The sequence below is a fragment of the Hemicordylus capensis genome, chromosome 3 (assembly GCF_027244095.1).
Source record: "Hemicordylus capensis ecotype Gifberg chromosome 3, rHemCap1.1.pri, whole genome shotgun sequence".
Lineage (NCBI taxonomy): Eukaryota > Metazoa > Chordata > Lepidosauria > Squamata > Cordylidae > Hemicordylus > Hemicordylus capensis.
In genome coordinates, this window is record NC_069659.1 from 310,430,021 (window position 1) to 310,448,792 (window position 18,772).

At 42.6% G+C, this 18,772-nt stretch overlaps 1 protein-coding gene across 2 annotated transcripts in view; it reads left to right on the forward strand.

Annotated features, from left to right (window-relative positions):
* The window catches only part of NYAP2 (neuronal tyrosine-phosphorylated phosphoinositide-3-kinase adaptor 2), a 251,503-nt gene that overhangs the window by 122,273 nt on the left and 110,458 nt on the right, over positions 1-18,772 (forward strand). For both annotated transcript variants that reach the window (XM_053309357.1, XM_053309358.1), the window contains one exon: positions 13,390-13,691. In XM_053309357.1, coding sequence (XP_053165332.1) covers positions 13,390-13,691 — 302 coding nt within the window. The remainder of the gene's footprint in view (positions 1-13,389; positions 13,692-18,772) is intronic.

The window sequence follows — 18,772 nt, forward strand, 5'->3', positions numbered from 1 at the left end:
TGTAGTCCTCCAGGTGTTGATGAACTACAACTCCCATCATCCCCAACTACAATTTGTGGCTGGGGATGATGGGAATTGTAGTTCAGCAACATTGGGAGGACCACATGTTTGGAATCCCTGATTTACAACTTGCTCCAGGCTGAGAAGAATATTACCACTTGTAATACTCTTCTCAACCTGGAACAGAGTCCCATTCACACCACTGTGTTCAAGTGAAACAGGCAGAATTAATTTATGGAGTTTGCTGCTACAAGATCTGGTGATGGCCAGCAGGTTGGATGGCTTTAAAAGGGGCTCAGACAAATTTATGGAGGGCAGGTCTATCAATGTTTACTAGTTTTGATGGCTATAGTCTGCCTCTAGGTTCAGTGGTAGAATGCCTCTGAATAACAGTTGCAGGGGAAGAAGGCCCAACCCAGTGCTGTCATTCACCCCCAGACCTCGCCACTCATGGTTACAGTGGTGTTTGTGTAAAAAGGTACTCACTGTAACCATAATGGCTGCTGCTTCTGTGATCAGCAGAGGCTGTTGATCATGTAAGTGGCAGCCATCACAGTTACAGCAGGTGCCTTTTCACACACACATCACTGTAGCATGAGTGGCGAGATCCGGGGGAGTGAGTGAGATCATCTGAGCAGGACTTCCTACCCACTTTCCTCGCTGTAACCATGAGTTCTGCTGCACTCAATATCGTGTGAAAAGGGTTATATTAACAACAAGAAGGAGGTTCTTCTTCCCAGGTATCTCTGGTGGTAAAAGCCCTCATCATCATCATCATCATCATCATCATCATCATCATTATTACATTTATATCCCGCTCTTCCTCCAAGGAACCCAGAGCGGTGTACTAAATGCTTGAGTTTCTCTTTCACAACAACCCTGTGAAGGAGGTTAGGCTGAGAGAGAAGTAACTGGCCCAGAGTCACCCAGCTAGTTTCATGGCTGAATGGAGATTTGAACTTGGGTCTCCCCGGTCCTAGTCCAGCACTCTAACCACTACACCATGCTGGCTCTTGCCTATAATTATTAATGTTTTCATTCCCACTGTATGGTTGAATATACTTTATCACACCTGGAGTAACATAAGTGACATAAATCAAGAATCTTCTTTCTTGGAAATTTTCAGGAATAGGTTGAACTTTGCAGGCATTTGTTGGGAATACTTTAGCAAGAGGGTTTCCTAAATTATAGAGTACAGTTGGACTAGATTTTAAGTTTGGTTCTTCCAAATATATGATTAGATGACAAAACATCTTCTGGCTCATTTTATTTATGGGGCTAAACTCACATATTCCTTAAGTTATCCTGCCTTCACTTCCAAGATCAAGCTATCTATCTCAGGATTGAACAATTTTCTTTATTATTTATTTTTATACCGCCCTTCCGAAATGGCTCAGGGCGGTTTACAATTAAAACAGAAACCATGAAAACCAATAACAATTAAAACAGAAATATAAATATAAACACCAATTAACAATTAAAACATCATAAAAAACAATTAAACAATCAGAACTATTAAAACCCTAAAAACCAGGTTACAACATTAAAACAATTAAAACTAATTAAAAACCCTGGAGGGCCAGGCCAAACAGATAGGTCTTAAGGGCTCCCTTGAAGGTCCCAGGAGAAGCTACAGAGAAGGCCCGCCTCTGAGTCACCACCAAACAAACCGGTGGTAACTGAAGATGGACCTCCTCAGATGACCTTAACTTGCGGTGGGGATCATGTAGAAGAAGGCCTTCTCTAAGATAACTCGCACCCAAGCCATTCAGGGCTTTAAAGGTAATAACCAGGACTTTGTATTTTGCCCGGAAACATATTGGCAGCCAGTGTAACTGTTTCAAAACAGGAAAAATATGGTCTCTCTGGGTTGCCCCAGAGACCAATCTGGCTGCCGCATTCTGAACTAAGCTGCCCTGGGCAGACTATTCTTTACCATCTCGAAGTGAGAGGGAGGGAAATCAGGGAAAGCCTATTAAGATTTTCTTTGCATTCTTAATTTTACTGCAGCACCTTTTTAAAAAAGAACACTTTTTCTGACACTCCAGTGCCCATCCAGGAAGAATAGTCTGCCCAGGGCAGTGGGGACTCCCTTTGCTGGATCGAGCGGGATGCCTGTACTACCTAACCCCTGCTCAATGCACGTAGTTCATTCAATCAACGTTCTGGCTCGGCACCCATTAATTTGCCCACCAGCCAGCCATGGCAGGAGTGTGGGGTGGATTCTCAAACTAGGGGCCATGCAGCCCTTCTCTTCTCTTCATGGAAGCACAGCATTCCAGCACTGAGCATGATCGCAGCACCAGCCTCTCTCGCCTGGGCCACACAGAGGCAACTGAGCAGGCGTGAGGCTTCTAACATGGCTGCCAGTGCCGCCCCGCTCTTGGGGGTAATGAAGAAGGCCGGTGGGGGGAGGGGGACCACCTGGAACCACCACCACCCCCGCTGCCTCTAGGAACCCCGCGGAGGGCTGCAACAGTAAAAAAAACAACTTAAGAGCACTTTAAACTTTAGCGAAACCCTCAAACCTCTCTTGAGTGGCATGTAGAAGGCTGGCGGGGGAGGGGGGACCCCTGCAGACCCCCACTGCTGCCTCCAGGAACCCTGCAGAGGGCTATAAAAGGTTAAAAATGGTTAATTTTTTAAAAAGTACTTTACAGGTTCGCGGACCACTGAACCTTTGGGGACTGTTTAGTCTGGGGTCGGGCCAAACGGGGTAGTTTGGCTCGACACTGGACCGTCGAACCAAACTGGTTTGACGTCGAACTGGTTCAATGTCGAACCAGTTTTCACATCCCTACGGCTGGCCCAGTTCGGTTTGAGTCCAGAACAGACTTGAACTGGACCGGGCCAGTTTGGTCCGGCATCCCCTCGAAACCCCACCCCCTATCCAGTCTGGTTCATTGGGGGGGGGGGTCACAAACTTTGTTTAAAATCAAAAAACTAATTTTTTGTTGCTTACCCCCTTCAGGGGCGTTGTTGGAAGCAGCAGAGGGGTCCGTGGAGGTTCCCCCACCCCACACCAGCCTCCCTTGCGGCCCAAACTGGTCCGTTCACCTGCCTTCCTCCTCCGGTGCGGTGGCCATTTTGGAGGCTGGTGCACCTGCAGTTGGCCTCTCAGTGACCCAGGCCATGCAGAAACCAATTGCGTAGGCACGGTGGCCTCCAAAATGGCCACAACAATGGAGGGGGAAGGCCCGAACTGGCCAAAGAACCAGCTGGACAGGCAGGTTTGGGCTGCAATGGAGGCTGGCTGGGGGAGGAGGAACCTCCGCAGACCCTCCCCCCCACTGCCTCCAACAACTCCCCCAAAGGGGATAAGTAACAACAACAACATTTTTTTTAAGTCAGCGAACCCATCAAACAGTCAGTGGGGGTGGGGGTGTTCAGTCCGTGGTCGGACCAAACGTGATGGTTTGATTCGACCCGAAATGTCAAACCGAACAGGTTCGACGTCGAACCTTTTTGCACATCCCACTAGATAGATTGTGTGTGTGTGTGTGTGTGTGTGTGTGTGTGTGTGTGTGTGTGTAGATAGATATAGATATGGATATGGATATTTGGAATTTATCATGAAATGGCTTCTTTATTAGCTTTTAACATGATGAATACCCCAGCATAGGTTAATCACAACTCAGCCACTCTGTGCTATTGCATGCATTATTCAGACAACATATTTGCTCATCTGTGCAGGAACTGTAGTGACCTGCAGGAGTCACTTCCCATGCCTTTAAAATATCTTGGGAAAACATCCATACATGGTGTAGCTCTGCTTTGAAATGCAAAGTAATTTGAAGGATCAAACATGTAAGTTTGAACGAACTAGTTCCTATACAAATATGCCTTTGCACATTTTGAATCCTGTGACATGTTCAGAAGGCATCAACTAGCCAGAGAGGAAACTGGTATATCTTAACAAATTGAAAGTGGTCTTTAATATCAGTTACAGACACACAGAGGAGAAAATAAATTATGCACAGAAAATGGAATATAACATAATGGTGGAAACTTAGGCAAAAAAACCAAAACCAAAACCAGATTATAGATCTGATTTAGAGAACCTGGAGAAGAGTTCAGGGGAGATGTGAAAGATAGTAACTGGTGGTAAATTTAGAAAACAAATGGACTCTACAACATTTAGTTTCATTGCATTTTAATATCTTGTATCACTTATTTAAAATGTGTATGTGTGTGTGTATACTGTGTGTGTGTGTGTGTGTGTGTGTGTGTGTACACACACACACACCAGACATCTTGATATTTTTACAAAAGAACATGTTCTATAATTCTTTCATCTTACTTTTACAATTGTCTCATTTAGCTGTTGTCAATATTTGGGAATTCTACTTCCAAAAATAAAAGTAAAAAGTCATACTAACAAATTGCTTCAAAGGTGGTAAAAGGGGGAACAGCAAAAGAAGTCATCCTTTTGAACAGTCTTCAGCTATACCTCTAAGGAGGGTGTGCATATAATAGCATGGGAGAAAATAAAGCATTGAGAATACAGTAATGGGATTTCAACCAGGTCCTTTTGCTCTTCAACTGAGTATCAGGTGGCTAATGTACCTATTGTGTGCATGAGCCCCTGGTATTATTTAGGACTAATACATATTTGGTAAGATCTAGTGTAGAATGAATGTGTATGGCCAATAGGGTTGTGCATGAACGGTTTGTACCGATCTGGTTTGCCTCGAACCGGGTCTGTTTCGGAGGTTCAATTGTGGACCAAACCTCTTGGCAAGAGAGGTAAAAAACGGCTTATCTGGCCAGTGCAGTTTCTGGTTCTGCTGCTTGCTGCTGCTCACCCTCCCTGGCACAGCCCCAACAAGTGCACTCACCCCTCCTTTACCAAGCTGCCAGCTCAGTGGTGGCTCAGTTCTGGCCTCCGTGCATGTGAGGAGGCCATTGTGTGGGGTCCATGCACGTGCCAAACAAATGGCCTGCACACATGCATGTACCCCATGCAAATGGCCTGCACTCATGTGCGGAGGCCAGAACTGAGGCACTGCAGAGCTGGCAGCTTGGTCAAGGAATGGGGGAGCGCACTTGTTGGGGCCACACCAGGGAGAGAGAGTAGTGGCAAGCAGTGGTGCCAGCAGCTGCGCCAGCTGGGAAAGCATATTTTTACCTCTCTTGCCACTCCTGCCCAGCCTCCCCTTACCTTTTGAAGGGCCTCCACCTCCTACACTTGTAAAGGGGTATCCTCACCCGATCCCCCTTTTTAAGTATATTGACCACCCAAACCAATTCAATCAAATGGACTAGACTGGCTGGCCAGTTTGACCGAACCAGTTCGGAGCAATGCAATTTGGTTCAGATTGATTCTAATTTGAACTGAACCATGTTTTTTAGTTTGTGCACACCCCTAATGGGCAAAGAACCAAGAAGGTAAACAAACAGGTGCTGGGATTTAAATGAACTCCAACTTATTGATTAAATAAAATCTGCAGAAAGAATGTGCATGAAACAGATATAGCGTTTCATTTCGGTTTGAAATGAAACGTAAAACAGTTAAAACATTTTGCTGAAACAGTAGTCAAACTGATGAAACAACTCAAAATGTTTTGAGTGTTCTGGCCATAGGGATCAATGGGGAAACTTAAAAAAACCAACAACACCCCATTGTTTCCCATGGGTAGCTCCTAGGGAAGTGGATCCTATGGGGAAACATTGTTAAAAATTTGTTTAAAAATTTGTTAAAGATCACCCACTTCCCTATTTCTTTTGTGGGCTTGGTAGTATGTAGCACCCATCATGCCCTACCACCCAACACACTTTGGTGTCCCTAGGAGCTACCCATTGGGAGCAATGGGGTGTTTGAAGCTTCCCCATTGTTCCCTATGGCCAAAACAAACTGCACTCACAGAGTGTGCACAAGTTCTGCATTACAATTTGCAGTGCATTTTGAAACACTGCCTTGGAAACAGTGCAGAAGCATACAGTGAAGGGGAATCTGTCCTCCCCAACACAAAACACATTTCAAACACAGTCGAAATTGCCAAACAAGAATACCTGACCCAGAATCCACTGCCAGCCAAAGTGTCTGTGCTGCAGCAACATCATTGGCACATGTTGCTCTCTCACACACAATTATGACTCCTTACTTTCTAGCATTGCAACAGTTGTCACAGAAGCACCCTTACTTAGAAACACGCATAGCCATAAGCTCAATTAGAGCAACTTCAGCCACATTTTGATTGAGTACACCTTGCAATGCAGAATACAGAGCAGACCAGAAGAGTTAGTTAGTCTCAAAGCCAGACATGGAGCTCATCACAGCAATCACCAAGAAATATTACAGAGAGAGAGAGAGAGAGAGAGAGAGAGAGAGAGAGAGAGAGCGAGCTGCCACTGTCCATTTCTCACCACAACACCATCTCACAAACAAAACTACAACTCAAGGAAGGCATGCACCCAAGTTCTGCCTTTGTCAATCTGAGATCCAGCAAAACCAGATAGTTATAGAAGCAACAGCACAACATATTTCTCAGTGCTGAGAAAAGAAAATCAAAAAATCATACCTAGCTTCCTCCTCTCCTGTTGTATCCTCTTCAAGAGAGGCGTAAGGGCCCTCTCTGCCTTCCAGTCCTTTTGAATACATTTTGAAACTCCCTCCTTTTGTGTTCCTCCCTCCCTCCTCCCAGCCAATGGGGGTACAGTTGCCCATGACAACACTTGTTTTGTGTGATAACTAGCCAACCAAGGAGCAAGGAGATTGCAAACCAGTCGGAAACCAGTGCTTGAAACGTTGAAACATTTCAATCGAAATGGGGTTGTTCTGCTCTGAGCTCGAAGCAGGCCCGTTTTAAAGAGGGTGTTTTGTTTCAAGCTCAAAATGGCTCATTTTGAGTCAGAACATTTCATGGTTGAAATGTTCTGCACATCCCTACTAGCTAGGCAAACATCTACCAAAGTGCAGACACTGAACTAGAGACTAATGAGAAATAGCTTGGACTGCAGCATAATAGCCAGAGCTGTGCTTTGAATGGAGAATTAAAGTTTTATGTATTTATTAAGGTGGTATAGTGAGGAACAATAATGTCGGGAAGTGAAATGTGGCAAAAATAATAATAATTACATGTGAACACAAAAAAAGAGTCCAAAACATAATGTTATAATGTTTGAGAAAGCAAAAATATGGGCAGGATTCATAGACCACAACAAATGAGATCTTATTGCAACTATATGTGCTCAAATATCTATTGACTGCTGAAATTTTCTAACTTTTATTGTCTAGCTTACAATGGTGGTGATGGATGGAATTTGTAATTTCCTGTCATCTCAGCCACTATGAGCAATATGATCTGATGTTGAACTGAAACCCAGTCATGACAAGCCACAGTCTGGATTCATTGTTCCTCTTCTTCTATTTCCTCTTCTTCTTCCAAGTGGTGATGTCTGCATCAAATCCCACTTAGGATTGATACACATAGGCCTTCTTCGGGATTGCAGGGAGTTGTCTTGATATAGCTGGAGATTTGAGGTGCTGAGCTTGGAAGCATATATTCTACCAAAGAGTCAGCAATCCTTTCCACCCGCCAAACTTATTCTTGGGCATATATTAAAGTAAAGACTCCTGGCAACCACAGAGCCCTGTGGTTGTCTTTGGTAAAATACAGGAAGGGTTTACCATTGCCATCTCCCACACAGTATGGGATGATGCCTTTCAGCATCTTCCTATATTGCTGCTGCCCAATATAGGTGGGAAACACACCAGTGGGGATTCGAACCAGCAACCTCTGGCTTGCTAGTCAAGTCATTTCCCTGCTGCACTATTAGGTGGCTTCAGGCATATATTACCATACCAAAATTCATGACTTTGCCCCAAAATGATAACTACTATTCCTGAAGTCACTTTTCCAGTATACTTTGTAGACCGTGGCTCAAGTTCTGTCTAATGAAGCACTGGTGCAATGGAAGACACACCGGTGCTTCTGAAAGTTCAACTCTGCTCTGCTGCAGGCTCAATGGTGGTGGAAAATTTCTATGACTTCATCCGAAACCAGTCTGTGCCACCTGAAAACATGAGGGTCGCACAGCCCTCAAGGACACATTTCTGGGTGACACAAATGTCTTCCAAGGGAGAGGAAGGGAAGATAGCAGAAATTCCCTCAAACTAGTGCCGATGCAGTGTTAGTTGGGAACTCTAGCACCGGTACTACACTGGTGCTTCCCACGTTGCACCAGTACTTCATTAGTCAGGATGTCAGCCAACAATTTCAAGCTGTAGTCTAGAATTGCAGGCCTAAGTACACTTGCTTTTATCAAGTTTCCTTGAAATTTGTGGAAATTGCTAGTAATGTTTATCATCATCAGGCCATAAGAATGCCCATACTCAAGAACAGTAGCCAATCAGATTACTCTGGAATAAATAGTTTCAAAATTGTAGTCTAACTTTTTCATTATGACAAATGCCTTTTCCAGAAAGGAGCCTTTTCTGTGTTGTACTTCAGCCAATATTCTTTCTTGTGATATAGCCAGTTGAAACCTGGCCAAGTCCAAATGGAAAGCTCTCAGGGGAAAAATCCAAATGTGTATTTCCATATATATTAATAAGTTGTGCAGCATTTTCGGCAATTCATATAATAGAATTTCAAAATGAGCTAGAGCTTATCATCTGAACACTGAAGAGCACAGACTCCTTTCTGTCAAAAGTAATGGAATGAGATCATCTAAACAATCATTTCTACTAGCTGTCTTCATTTTCCTTTACTGGAAAGTACACATAAATCTTCCTTTGCTTTCTATGCTACAAAAAAGGCCAGGATCAGTCAGGCCTACTATTTATAGTTGGGAAGATCACAGAAACTCTTTACATCGCTAGGAAGGACAAAATTAATGCTACAGAAGCGCAGGAAATTGCACTTTGGAACACAAGTTTGACTTTTAGTGATAGTAATCTGTAGGAAATGGTCTGACGCTGGTAGATCTCTGATTAAAAACTATGACTGGTTAACACCTAGTGAACTGAGAAAACAGCACTATTTATACATACTAAGGGGAAAAAACCCTATTGTACACAAAAATATAGCACAGCCATTAGAGAATTTCTGGGTGGGCCGGCCTTTTAAAACCAACCCTGGGTATCACTGCCCTGCCATACGTTATGTTTGCAGCTATCTCATTGGGTTGCCCGGTTTATAGTGTGACTGCGCTTGCATGTGCTTGTGAACATACTTCTTCATGGATTTGTTTTTGGTGAAGAAAACACATAGTGCCCGTCTTGCCATCCCATCCCCTTTCTCTTTTGAGTGCCAGAGGGAGGGAACGAGATACACATTGGAAAAGGGGCATCCCCCAATGTGACTTTTCCCTTTTGATAGGCTTGGACTTTTCCCTTTTGACAAGCTTGGGATGGGACAAGGTGGTGTCCTTGTTTCCAGGCAATGGCTTGAGGAGTGTGGAGACTGGGGATGGGTTGCAAGTGCTCAGAGAGGTGGCCATCAAAAAGCATGGCAGGCATGGAGCAGGCACATTCCTGGGTAGGTATGGGCCACCTTCTCTATGATTTTGGTTCCAGAAACAGCACAAAACTGTGGTTATGGTTGTGCCTGCATTCAGATGTAACACTGCAGCCTTCAAACCTCAGGTTGGAGCAGCGAAACTTATTACAAATCAAATTAGAGTTTGGTGAGGGAAAACACAGGTCATTTTGCCAGAAAACTGCGGCTTCACTCATTCAGATGTGCATGAATTCTAATCTCTGCCCCACCTAACTCCAGTTTGGCGTTACGTGCAAATGTGGCCAATGGTTCGAGCTAACTTACAGCATGTCAAAAACAAAATACAAGGTTCATGTTATAGATCCAGTGTGCTACATATAGTGAGTAGCTGCACTATGCATTGTTGCTGAGGACCAGGAACTCCATGCAGCTCAGAATCTTGTATGTGGTTGGTGTTAATTTCTGATATACCATGTTCAAAGAGTCATGTAAATCCTAGCCACTGTTGAACTCAGCCTGTATTATCTCTCACACAACTTTGGCCCTCCAGATGTTGTTGTAGCAATCTTTAGCTGGTGGGAGAAAATAACTGATAGATATAAGAACTCATTCGCAGGACCTTTTGAAACCTGTGATATCTGCAGCTATTGGTGTTCCAGGGCTGACTACTATGGGCCACTTCTTCCAGGCATGCCCTGAGATCAATGTAGGCTGGCACTTTTCACAGCCACAGCTTCATGGGATGTTTGCTACTGACTTTACTATAGGCAACTGTGCCTGGGGATGATGGGAGTTGTAGTCCAATAACAACTGGAGGGCCGATGTTGTGTACAAACATCCCATGTTGTAGCAGGTAAAGTGTTGTGGAGGAGTTCCAAGAATGAGTCCTTACATCTGTTTTTATCCCATCTCTTAAAGATCATCACAACACTATATAATCATGTAGACAAGTCTATGTGGCACTAAATTTATCATCTGTTGGCCCATTCTCAATATACTTGATTTTTAAAAAAATCTCAAATTCATCTCTATGAGCAACATTTACAAAATCCCAAAAAAGTGAATATTGCTCATTGTATAACATTCTAGACACATTCAATGGCAATCCTGTTTTAAAATGTGACATGAAAGGGTTTTTGCAATGCAAAAACCAGGGATTACACTTTATTGGCAGAACAATTTTTAGAAAGATTAACGGAGGCATAGTTAATCATTCAAATTAGCCACAGGATTTATTTTTTTAATATAAAGTTTCATACTATAGAGGGACGATTAATAAGTTCTACTTTTGATCCTTTTGGATTAATATCCCTAAGGAACTGACATCAACTATGACTCAATCATGATTTGGTGAAAACGTCTATTGATTTGTGTATTTGGACACCGCTGCCCTCTAGTGATTGCTGTCTATCAGGCTTGATAGAACTATATCAGTTTTTAATGGGTTGACTTTCTAAGGGATGTACGGGGGGGGAAATGTTAACAGGAAATACACTTGTAAAGAAGAGAGTTATCTCTGAGGGCTTGTTCATACTTCACTTTGAGGTTTGAAATATGTATCCATACGGTATATAACACTATGGCATGCAGTTTTGTTTTGTTTTTCATATCTTCATCTATACCCTGTACAATACAAATCTGATTTCATCAGAAACTGGGAATGTACCTTTCAGCACAATAGCATCTACATATTACAAAACTCACTGGTACCTCAGTACTTTCAGTTTCCACCACTCAATTCTTTTGCCAGTTGTCTCTGCTAATGGTAATAGACAAGATAAAACAGGAAAAAAGCTAGATGGCCTTGCTTAAGGTTTTCCTTAGGTATTGGCTTATTTTCATACACATGCCAAGTTTATACAAACTACATATCCTCCTTTACAACACTTTGAAGGGTTTAGATAAACATTACTATCAAGGAAGCTATATACAAAATGAAACAAACTCCAATAAACATTTTACATTCAATAAATCTTAAGGTGTAATATAAAAGCAACATTTTCTCATTCACATGGAATTCTGTCGTCTAATGGCTAAAAATACTCTTCCCAGATTCACCCCACTCTACACCCTGCCCATTCACAACCTGCAATTTTGGAAAGGGCATTTTGATAACATTTCTAGCAGATTAATACAAAGAAAGGGGTCTTAGCAGGATGGCACAAGTAATTGCAGTTGTGGTCTATTTCTCTGTTTTTGAACTATATGGAAAAGGCTGTTCTCTTGGCACCATCACCATTCCCTCTCCTCCAGAAGCCCCTTTTCAACACTTTAAAATGTTTAGCTAAAAGTGATGATAAGGGAAGCCAAGTACAAAACAAAACAAATCCAACAAACATTTTATATTCAATAAATCTTAAGATGTAATATAAAAGCAACATTTTCTGGGTCACTTCTGCATTTTGTCTTCTACCAGCACATCTATCTATCTATCTATCATATTTAAATATCGACTGATATGTGTATCTCTAGGTAGTGTACAGAATTACATCACAACAAATATAAAATGGGTGGGGGGGTTAACAATGGCTGCATTCACATGTAACACAAAACCGGAGGTGAAGGGATCGCCAGTTTCAAAAACTGCACATCTGAATGTGGGCAACTGCAGTTTCACCAGAAAATAGACCCGCGGTTTCCCTTCCTGGACAGTGATTTATACCTTCAGTTTGTAGCGAGGTCTGCCATCCACCTGTGTTTCCTTGGTGCCAGCGTTACATCTGAACATTAGCACCACAGTCTGGGAGGAAGCTCTTCCTCCACTCCAGCTGCTATTGGCTGTTCTTCAGTAAAGAAGCACAGCTTCCTTCCAGTGGTTGTTGCTGGTGTTCTCCTTATGTTTATTTTCTTTTCAGATTGCGAGCCCTTTGGAGACAGGGAACCATCTTATTTATTTCAGATTTATTTTTCTATGTAAACCACTTTTGTTTTCAACTCTTGTTGAAGAGCAGTATATAAATATTTGTAGTTATAGTTGCTTCATAAATTCTGTCATTAAGTCAGCATGGCTCTCCAGGAGCAAGGAAACCTTGTCACATTATCTGTAATATGCAGAGGAATATCCCTTTCTCTGCTAGCAAGAGCCTAGACTCCTCATTCAGACATGAGAGAAGCAATGGAAAAACCAAATAAAACCAGGAATAAATAGCAGTGATTAAGGTCACACAGAAAACTATGTTTAATTGATGTAATGCAATTACATATTTTAATTTAATTTAATTTAATTTAATTCCTTCCTTCCTTCCTTCCTTCCTTGTGGGCCTGGCCCCATTTGGCCCTAAAGAGGAGCTTCCACTGGTATACTACCAATCAACTGTAAAGAATTGAGTGTGTGACTGGATTCAGTTTCTTCCATTCCCATCAAGCAGTTAATTGGTGGGACCCCAGGATCTATGATTTTTTCTAAAGTGACCGATATACCCATGACTACTTAGCACATGCTCTGTTGGAACTAAATTGTTGTGGAGAGACGATAACCAGTGGATTATTCTGAATTATTTCTGGAGCCTGCTCATCAGGATTTCCCCATACTTAGTATATATGAACAGAATACAACTGATAAAACCAATTGAGGGGGGGATGTGCAAATAGCATAGAAAGTCTCTTGCCTGATGTAACTATAGCCTGAGAATGTAACTGGAATGTAACTAGCTATCATTAACTCATCTTATGGAGTTCTTCAGTGAACAGTTTTTAAGGTAAAACATGCCTTAAAGTGGAACTAATTATTTTTTTTCTGAACCAGAAAAACAAATATTGTGAATGATTTAACACTGCCTCCTGTAAACACCATGACATCCCTGAGTGGAAGACCATATTAAAGCTGTCAGAGTGATTCGATAATTAAGGAGTAGCACACTTAACAAAAGAGTTGGTTTTGTTAGCCATCCAAGCAGCTCTATCAGCCTCCTATATAAAAATACATGTGTATTTATTTTATTTACAGCTTAGGTGGTGAAGTGGTGAGAGGAAATGAAGGAAGCTACGTGGGTAAACATTTCCGCATGGGATTTATGACAATGCCCGCTCCTCAGGACAGACTGCCACATCCTTGCTCTAGTGGCTTTACTGTGAGATCCCAGTCTCTTCATTCTGTTGGAGGTACCGATGATGAAAGCAGTAGCTGCTCTCGCAAGCAACCACCCCCCAAACCTAAACGAGACCCTAATACCAAACTAAGCACATCCTCCGAAACTGTAAATGCTGGAACAACGAGCAAGAGTGGAAAGCTTCCGGACAGGACAGAAGGTAAATGCTCAACTCATATTTACTGTTGGAGATAATGTTAAGTATTTGTTTAATAAGTGTGTTGTCCTCTAACTTGCTACCGTGCTTGAACTGGTCCAGTTTGCATTTGAATGGGACACTACGTGAGAGCTGTAAGACATTCCCCTCAGGGAATGGGGCCACTCTGAGAAGATCGCCTGCATGTAGAAGGTTCCAAGTTCCCTGCCTGGCATCTCCATGATAGGGCTGAGAAAGACTCCTGCCTGCAACCTTGGAGAAACCGCTGTCTGTGTAGACAAAACTGAGCTAGATGGACCAATGGTCTGACTTGGAATAAAGCAGCTTCCTATGTTCCTGTGTTCCTACAGTAGGCTGGTTCTCACAACCAACACTTGGGTAGGGCAGGCGTCCTACCCAAGTTCAGCAGCTGTGTCTGCTTCTGTTTTGTGATTGTGTGCTCATGAATAGCAATCGGGAAGTGAGGGAAGTGATCATGTGTGAGGCTCCCACTGGCTAGGAAGGCTCTGTCCTACCCAACAGCTGTATCCAGATCCTTATCAAGGTAGGAGTAAATGCCCTCCTACCCAGCAGGAGATCCCCCCACCTCCTACCTTGCTTTTTATGTGCACCTGATCACAAAACGGGAACACACCTAGCTCCCAAGTTCATGTACCCAAATAATGATCATGTGAAGTAGCCTATAGAGTTACATCCAAAAGTTCCCTTCCTCCAATACAGGGGTTCTCAACCTTGGAGCTCCACATGTTGTTGGGCTACAACTCTCATAACTCCCTTCATAACTCCATTTGGGGATGAAGGTAGTAGTAGTCCAACAACATAAGAGGACCCATATGGGAATCTGTGCTCCAGTAGGTTTTCCTCCAGAGCAACCCCTTTCTGTCAGTGAAAGAAACCTATGATTGAAACCATCTCCCTCCCTTCCTCCCTCTCTCTCCCCCCCCACCCCCAACAGAAATATATCCAAAACACTGATTACAGCCTAAATGGACTCAATTTGAAACTGAATATTCAATGTTCAGATTATTTGTTTGCATAAACATATTTATTTGTTATTCACTATTTGTCTGGCACCATCAATATATATGACTCTTCCACAAGTTTCACAACAAGGAACTCTTAGGAAGTTAAATCTAAGTTTCCACAGTGAAGAGAGGACTTAGGGAGTGGGATGTCAGGGTAAGAAAGGATAAATGTGAACAAATGTAGATACATGCACTTAGGCTGCATTTCAGGGTGTGATGGAAACGAAGGAGTTAAGCCAACAGTTTACCAAAAGGGGGTGGGGGTGGATTTTGAGGAGGCAGTAAAAGAGCTGGATCATATATTTCAAGGAGTGTTTTTCTCCATGCCTGAGTGCCAGCAAAAGAAAATAGTCAGACTTGTTTAAGAAAGCAAGAAAGTGTGTCCTGAAGATGACAGAATTGGAGGAGAGGACAAGGATATTAGGAAATATGGTCAAAGAGATTGTGTGTTGCAAATCTGTGGAGCACTTTGAAAGGGAAGCCAAGGAATTTATTCTAGATGTAGAAGGAGAGGGAAATTGAATGAGGAGGTTTAAGGAAGGTTATCATGTGAGGCATATTAAAATAGTAACATATATTACAGAACCATATGTGAACACAAGGAGAATTTACATAATTAGGGGAAGCTGACTAATAATTAATGCTCAAATATCAGGGTTTTGTTTTTGCATTCATTTTCTTTTAAAAATCAAATTGTCTCATGCAGATTCTGAGATGCATAGTATTTATTATTCAGTACTTTGTTCTACAGATTCTGCCACCAAAATGTAAGCATTTATTTTCACCACCAAAATAATATTCCCCAGCAAAAGAACCAGCTACCTTTATCCTCAGGACTGAAAATTTACTCCTGTAGTACAAATTTCAACAATTGGAATAAGATTTTATTTCTGTGAAACACGAGCTTGCATTGTGAGAAACAAGCTTTCATTTATTTGGGCTCTTATTTGCTGTGTATAAAAATTACCCTAAATCAAACACAAAATAAAATTAAAAGGCTTCCTATAAATAGCATTATATAAATAGTGTTTGAGTAGATTCTGGTAACTCTATGCTATAGGATAGAGACATTGACTGACATGTATGTAGAGCAAGGATGCACTGGTGTAGTGAAAGACAATCTCAACAGGACTTCCCAACTAACTGCACTGGTGCAGTGAGGTAGTGGCAATTTTTGATGCCTTCCCTTTCTCCAGGAAGCTTCTGTGCCACCGGAAAATATGTTCCTGAGGGCTGCACAAACATCAGGGACATATTTTCATATGGCACAGGGAGTGTCCTGGGGAAGGGGAGGCTGTCAAAAATTGCCCCTTCCCCACTGCACCAGTGCAGTTGGTTGGAAAGTTCTGTTGAAATGCTATCTCACTGCACCAGTGCATTCTTGCTCTGTAGGTCAGCCAGCGTGGTATAGTGGTTAGTGTCAAAGTCGGACCAGAGATCTGTTTAATTCTCCACTCAGTCATGGAGCTCACTAAGTGACTCCAACCCTGTACACACATTATGTTCAGCATTTTTACCCAAAATGTAAACATTTTGTAGAGACTGACTAACTCTGATTCTACTGAAGTCATTGTGTCTTTCACTGGGAACAAAGTTGGGTCAATGTAAGCTTTTAACAATGCTTCCATGTGCACACAGACTTATTTTTGCTTTGGCAGTCTGCTATTACTGACATCTCTTCAGGGCTCCTTGACATGGATAGCCAAGAGCCCTTGCTCAGCTCCTATTTAGTTCAATGGGGCTCCTGCCTACAAATTTCTTGGTGGAGTTCTCCATTTGTGCAATCCAGTGTGCATTCGGTGATGAAAAGGGACCTCTCTGCTCTATAATTCAGACACAAGCATTTCTCCTGCACTGTAATCTCTCAAAGTGGTTGACTTATTGAGGTCATTTACCTTTTAGGAGAGGCAATTACTATACTAGTAATTGCTGTTTTCCAGACGCAACACCTTTTTCTATCAAATCGCAGCTACAAATGCACCCAGGAAGCCAGGCCCCCATTGTGAGCTTGTACTTCTGCTGCAGCAGTGAAATGCAAGTTAGAAAGGATTTATTGCTGTCAGTAGTTTGGGGAAAACTTCCTGTTCCTCTTATGGCCAATACACTAAAACAGTAAATTTAAATCACTTTTTTAAAAAAAGAGTGCTTCAAAGTATTTAAAGTTAGACTTGGAGCTATGACTCCACATAGAGGTCATGTAGCCAAATGATTATGATGCAATATAACACCCCCAAACTAGCTTGTGATGACATCATGAAGCAAAATAAGAGGGCTTTCTATCCTCCCTCTATGAATACATAATATTTTCACCTTGTTTCACAGGTCCTCCAGTAAAATGGAGACTGCAGGGGTTATTAAAAAGAAATTATACATGCCCCTATTTTGGCTCAGCCTTAAATGGAAGAAATGTTTCAGTAGAATGTCCACTTCCACATTCTTATATACACCTTCTATTTTTAGTAAACTTACATTGTTTGCTAAGTAGGGCATCCTGCCCTGTTTTAAGTAGCTATGTTTAATTGCAAAAATAAGGAATGCCAGAACATGTAAGCCAAAGCAGAACTTGTTCCCTATTAAACAAATGCTGTGAGGGCCTATGTATTGAGGAATATGAGCAACAGCAGGGGACTAGTAAGGGAACAGTGAGAATCTATTATAAGAATCATGAAGTTTATTGGAATTGTGGAGTTTTCAAATGCATCAACTCAATAGCATGTTAAATACAGAATGCAAGAGTTATTACTCACAATTTCAAGCCCTTTAGAGGATTCATTCAAGTTGTTGATACAACTAGTACCACAAATCTGGCTGACACCCTGACTAACAATTTCTGTGTTTTAACTGGTTTGTAAACCATCTGGATATTCTTTTTTTTAATAGGAGGTATATAAATGTAATAAAGCAAGCAAGCAAACAAACAAAAACACTCTATGTGCATGCAGACAAAAGAAGTATGTATGGAAATGCAGGTGACACATGAGTGGGGGGCAATTTTCACCAACCTCCCTTTTTGTCAACACGTTCTGTGCAATGCGCAAACACTGGGGGGATTCTCATGACCAACAAAAATTGGGCTAGGAGAGCCTAGCCCAATTTTTGTTGGTCGTAATAACCACCAGGCTCGCAGCCGAGCCCGGTGGTTCTTGAGCGGGTAACCCGCTCGAGAACCCCTGCTAAAAAGCAGGTTTGCGGAGCAAGTGCTCCAGCAAACCTGCTTTTTAGGCTTGTGAGTAGCCGCGGTGCGGCTTCGTGCCACGCCTACTCACGAGTAGACCCCCAGCCAGGAGGCAAAAAGCTGCCTCCCGGCTCCGGGGGTCTCACCAGTATGTCCTGCGTGCTCGCGCAGGGCATACTGGGGCTTGCGGGGGCTGCACGGCCCCCACTCCCCACATCCCCCGCCGGCTCCATCACAGAGCCGGCCATCGTGTGGGCGGCCGATCCGGCCACCCAGGGCTCCCTGCCTACTCGTGAGCGGGAGAGTGGGCTTAGCCCGCTCTTCCCGCTCACCAGTAAAACCCAGGTCTCACTGATCGTGAGACCCGGTCCACTGTATGTCCCTAAGTTCCACACAGTGGGAATGCTTCCACTGCATGTGTGCTACTTTTGGACACATGTATACAGTGTTAAAATGTTGGTCATGTTATGTATTTTTGTTCTTTTACTAGAATATATAAGCATAAGAACAACGCTGCTGGATCAGGTCCAAGGCCTGTCTAGTCCAGCATCCTGATTCCCACAGTGGCCCACCAGATACCTCTAGAAAGATCACAGGCAAGAGATGAAAGCAAGCCGTCTCTCCTGCGGTTGCCCTCCTGCAACTATTATTCAGAGGCACCTATTATAGAACAGAACAGAACAGAACTTTATTACGGCCATAGACCAATATACTGGCACCTATTATATATTGATTTCTTTGAAAGCCAGTATTTAACATAATTGTTTGTTTGTTTGTTTAACATATTTCTATATTGCCCAAAACCTGCATCCCTGGGTGGCTTGCAATTAAAATCATTTAAACATTAAAATCTGTAACATTAAGATCATTTAAAACCCCACATT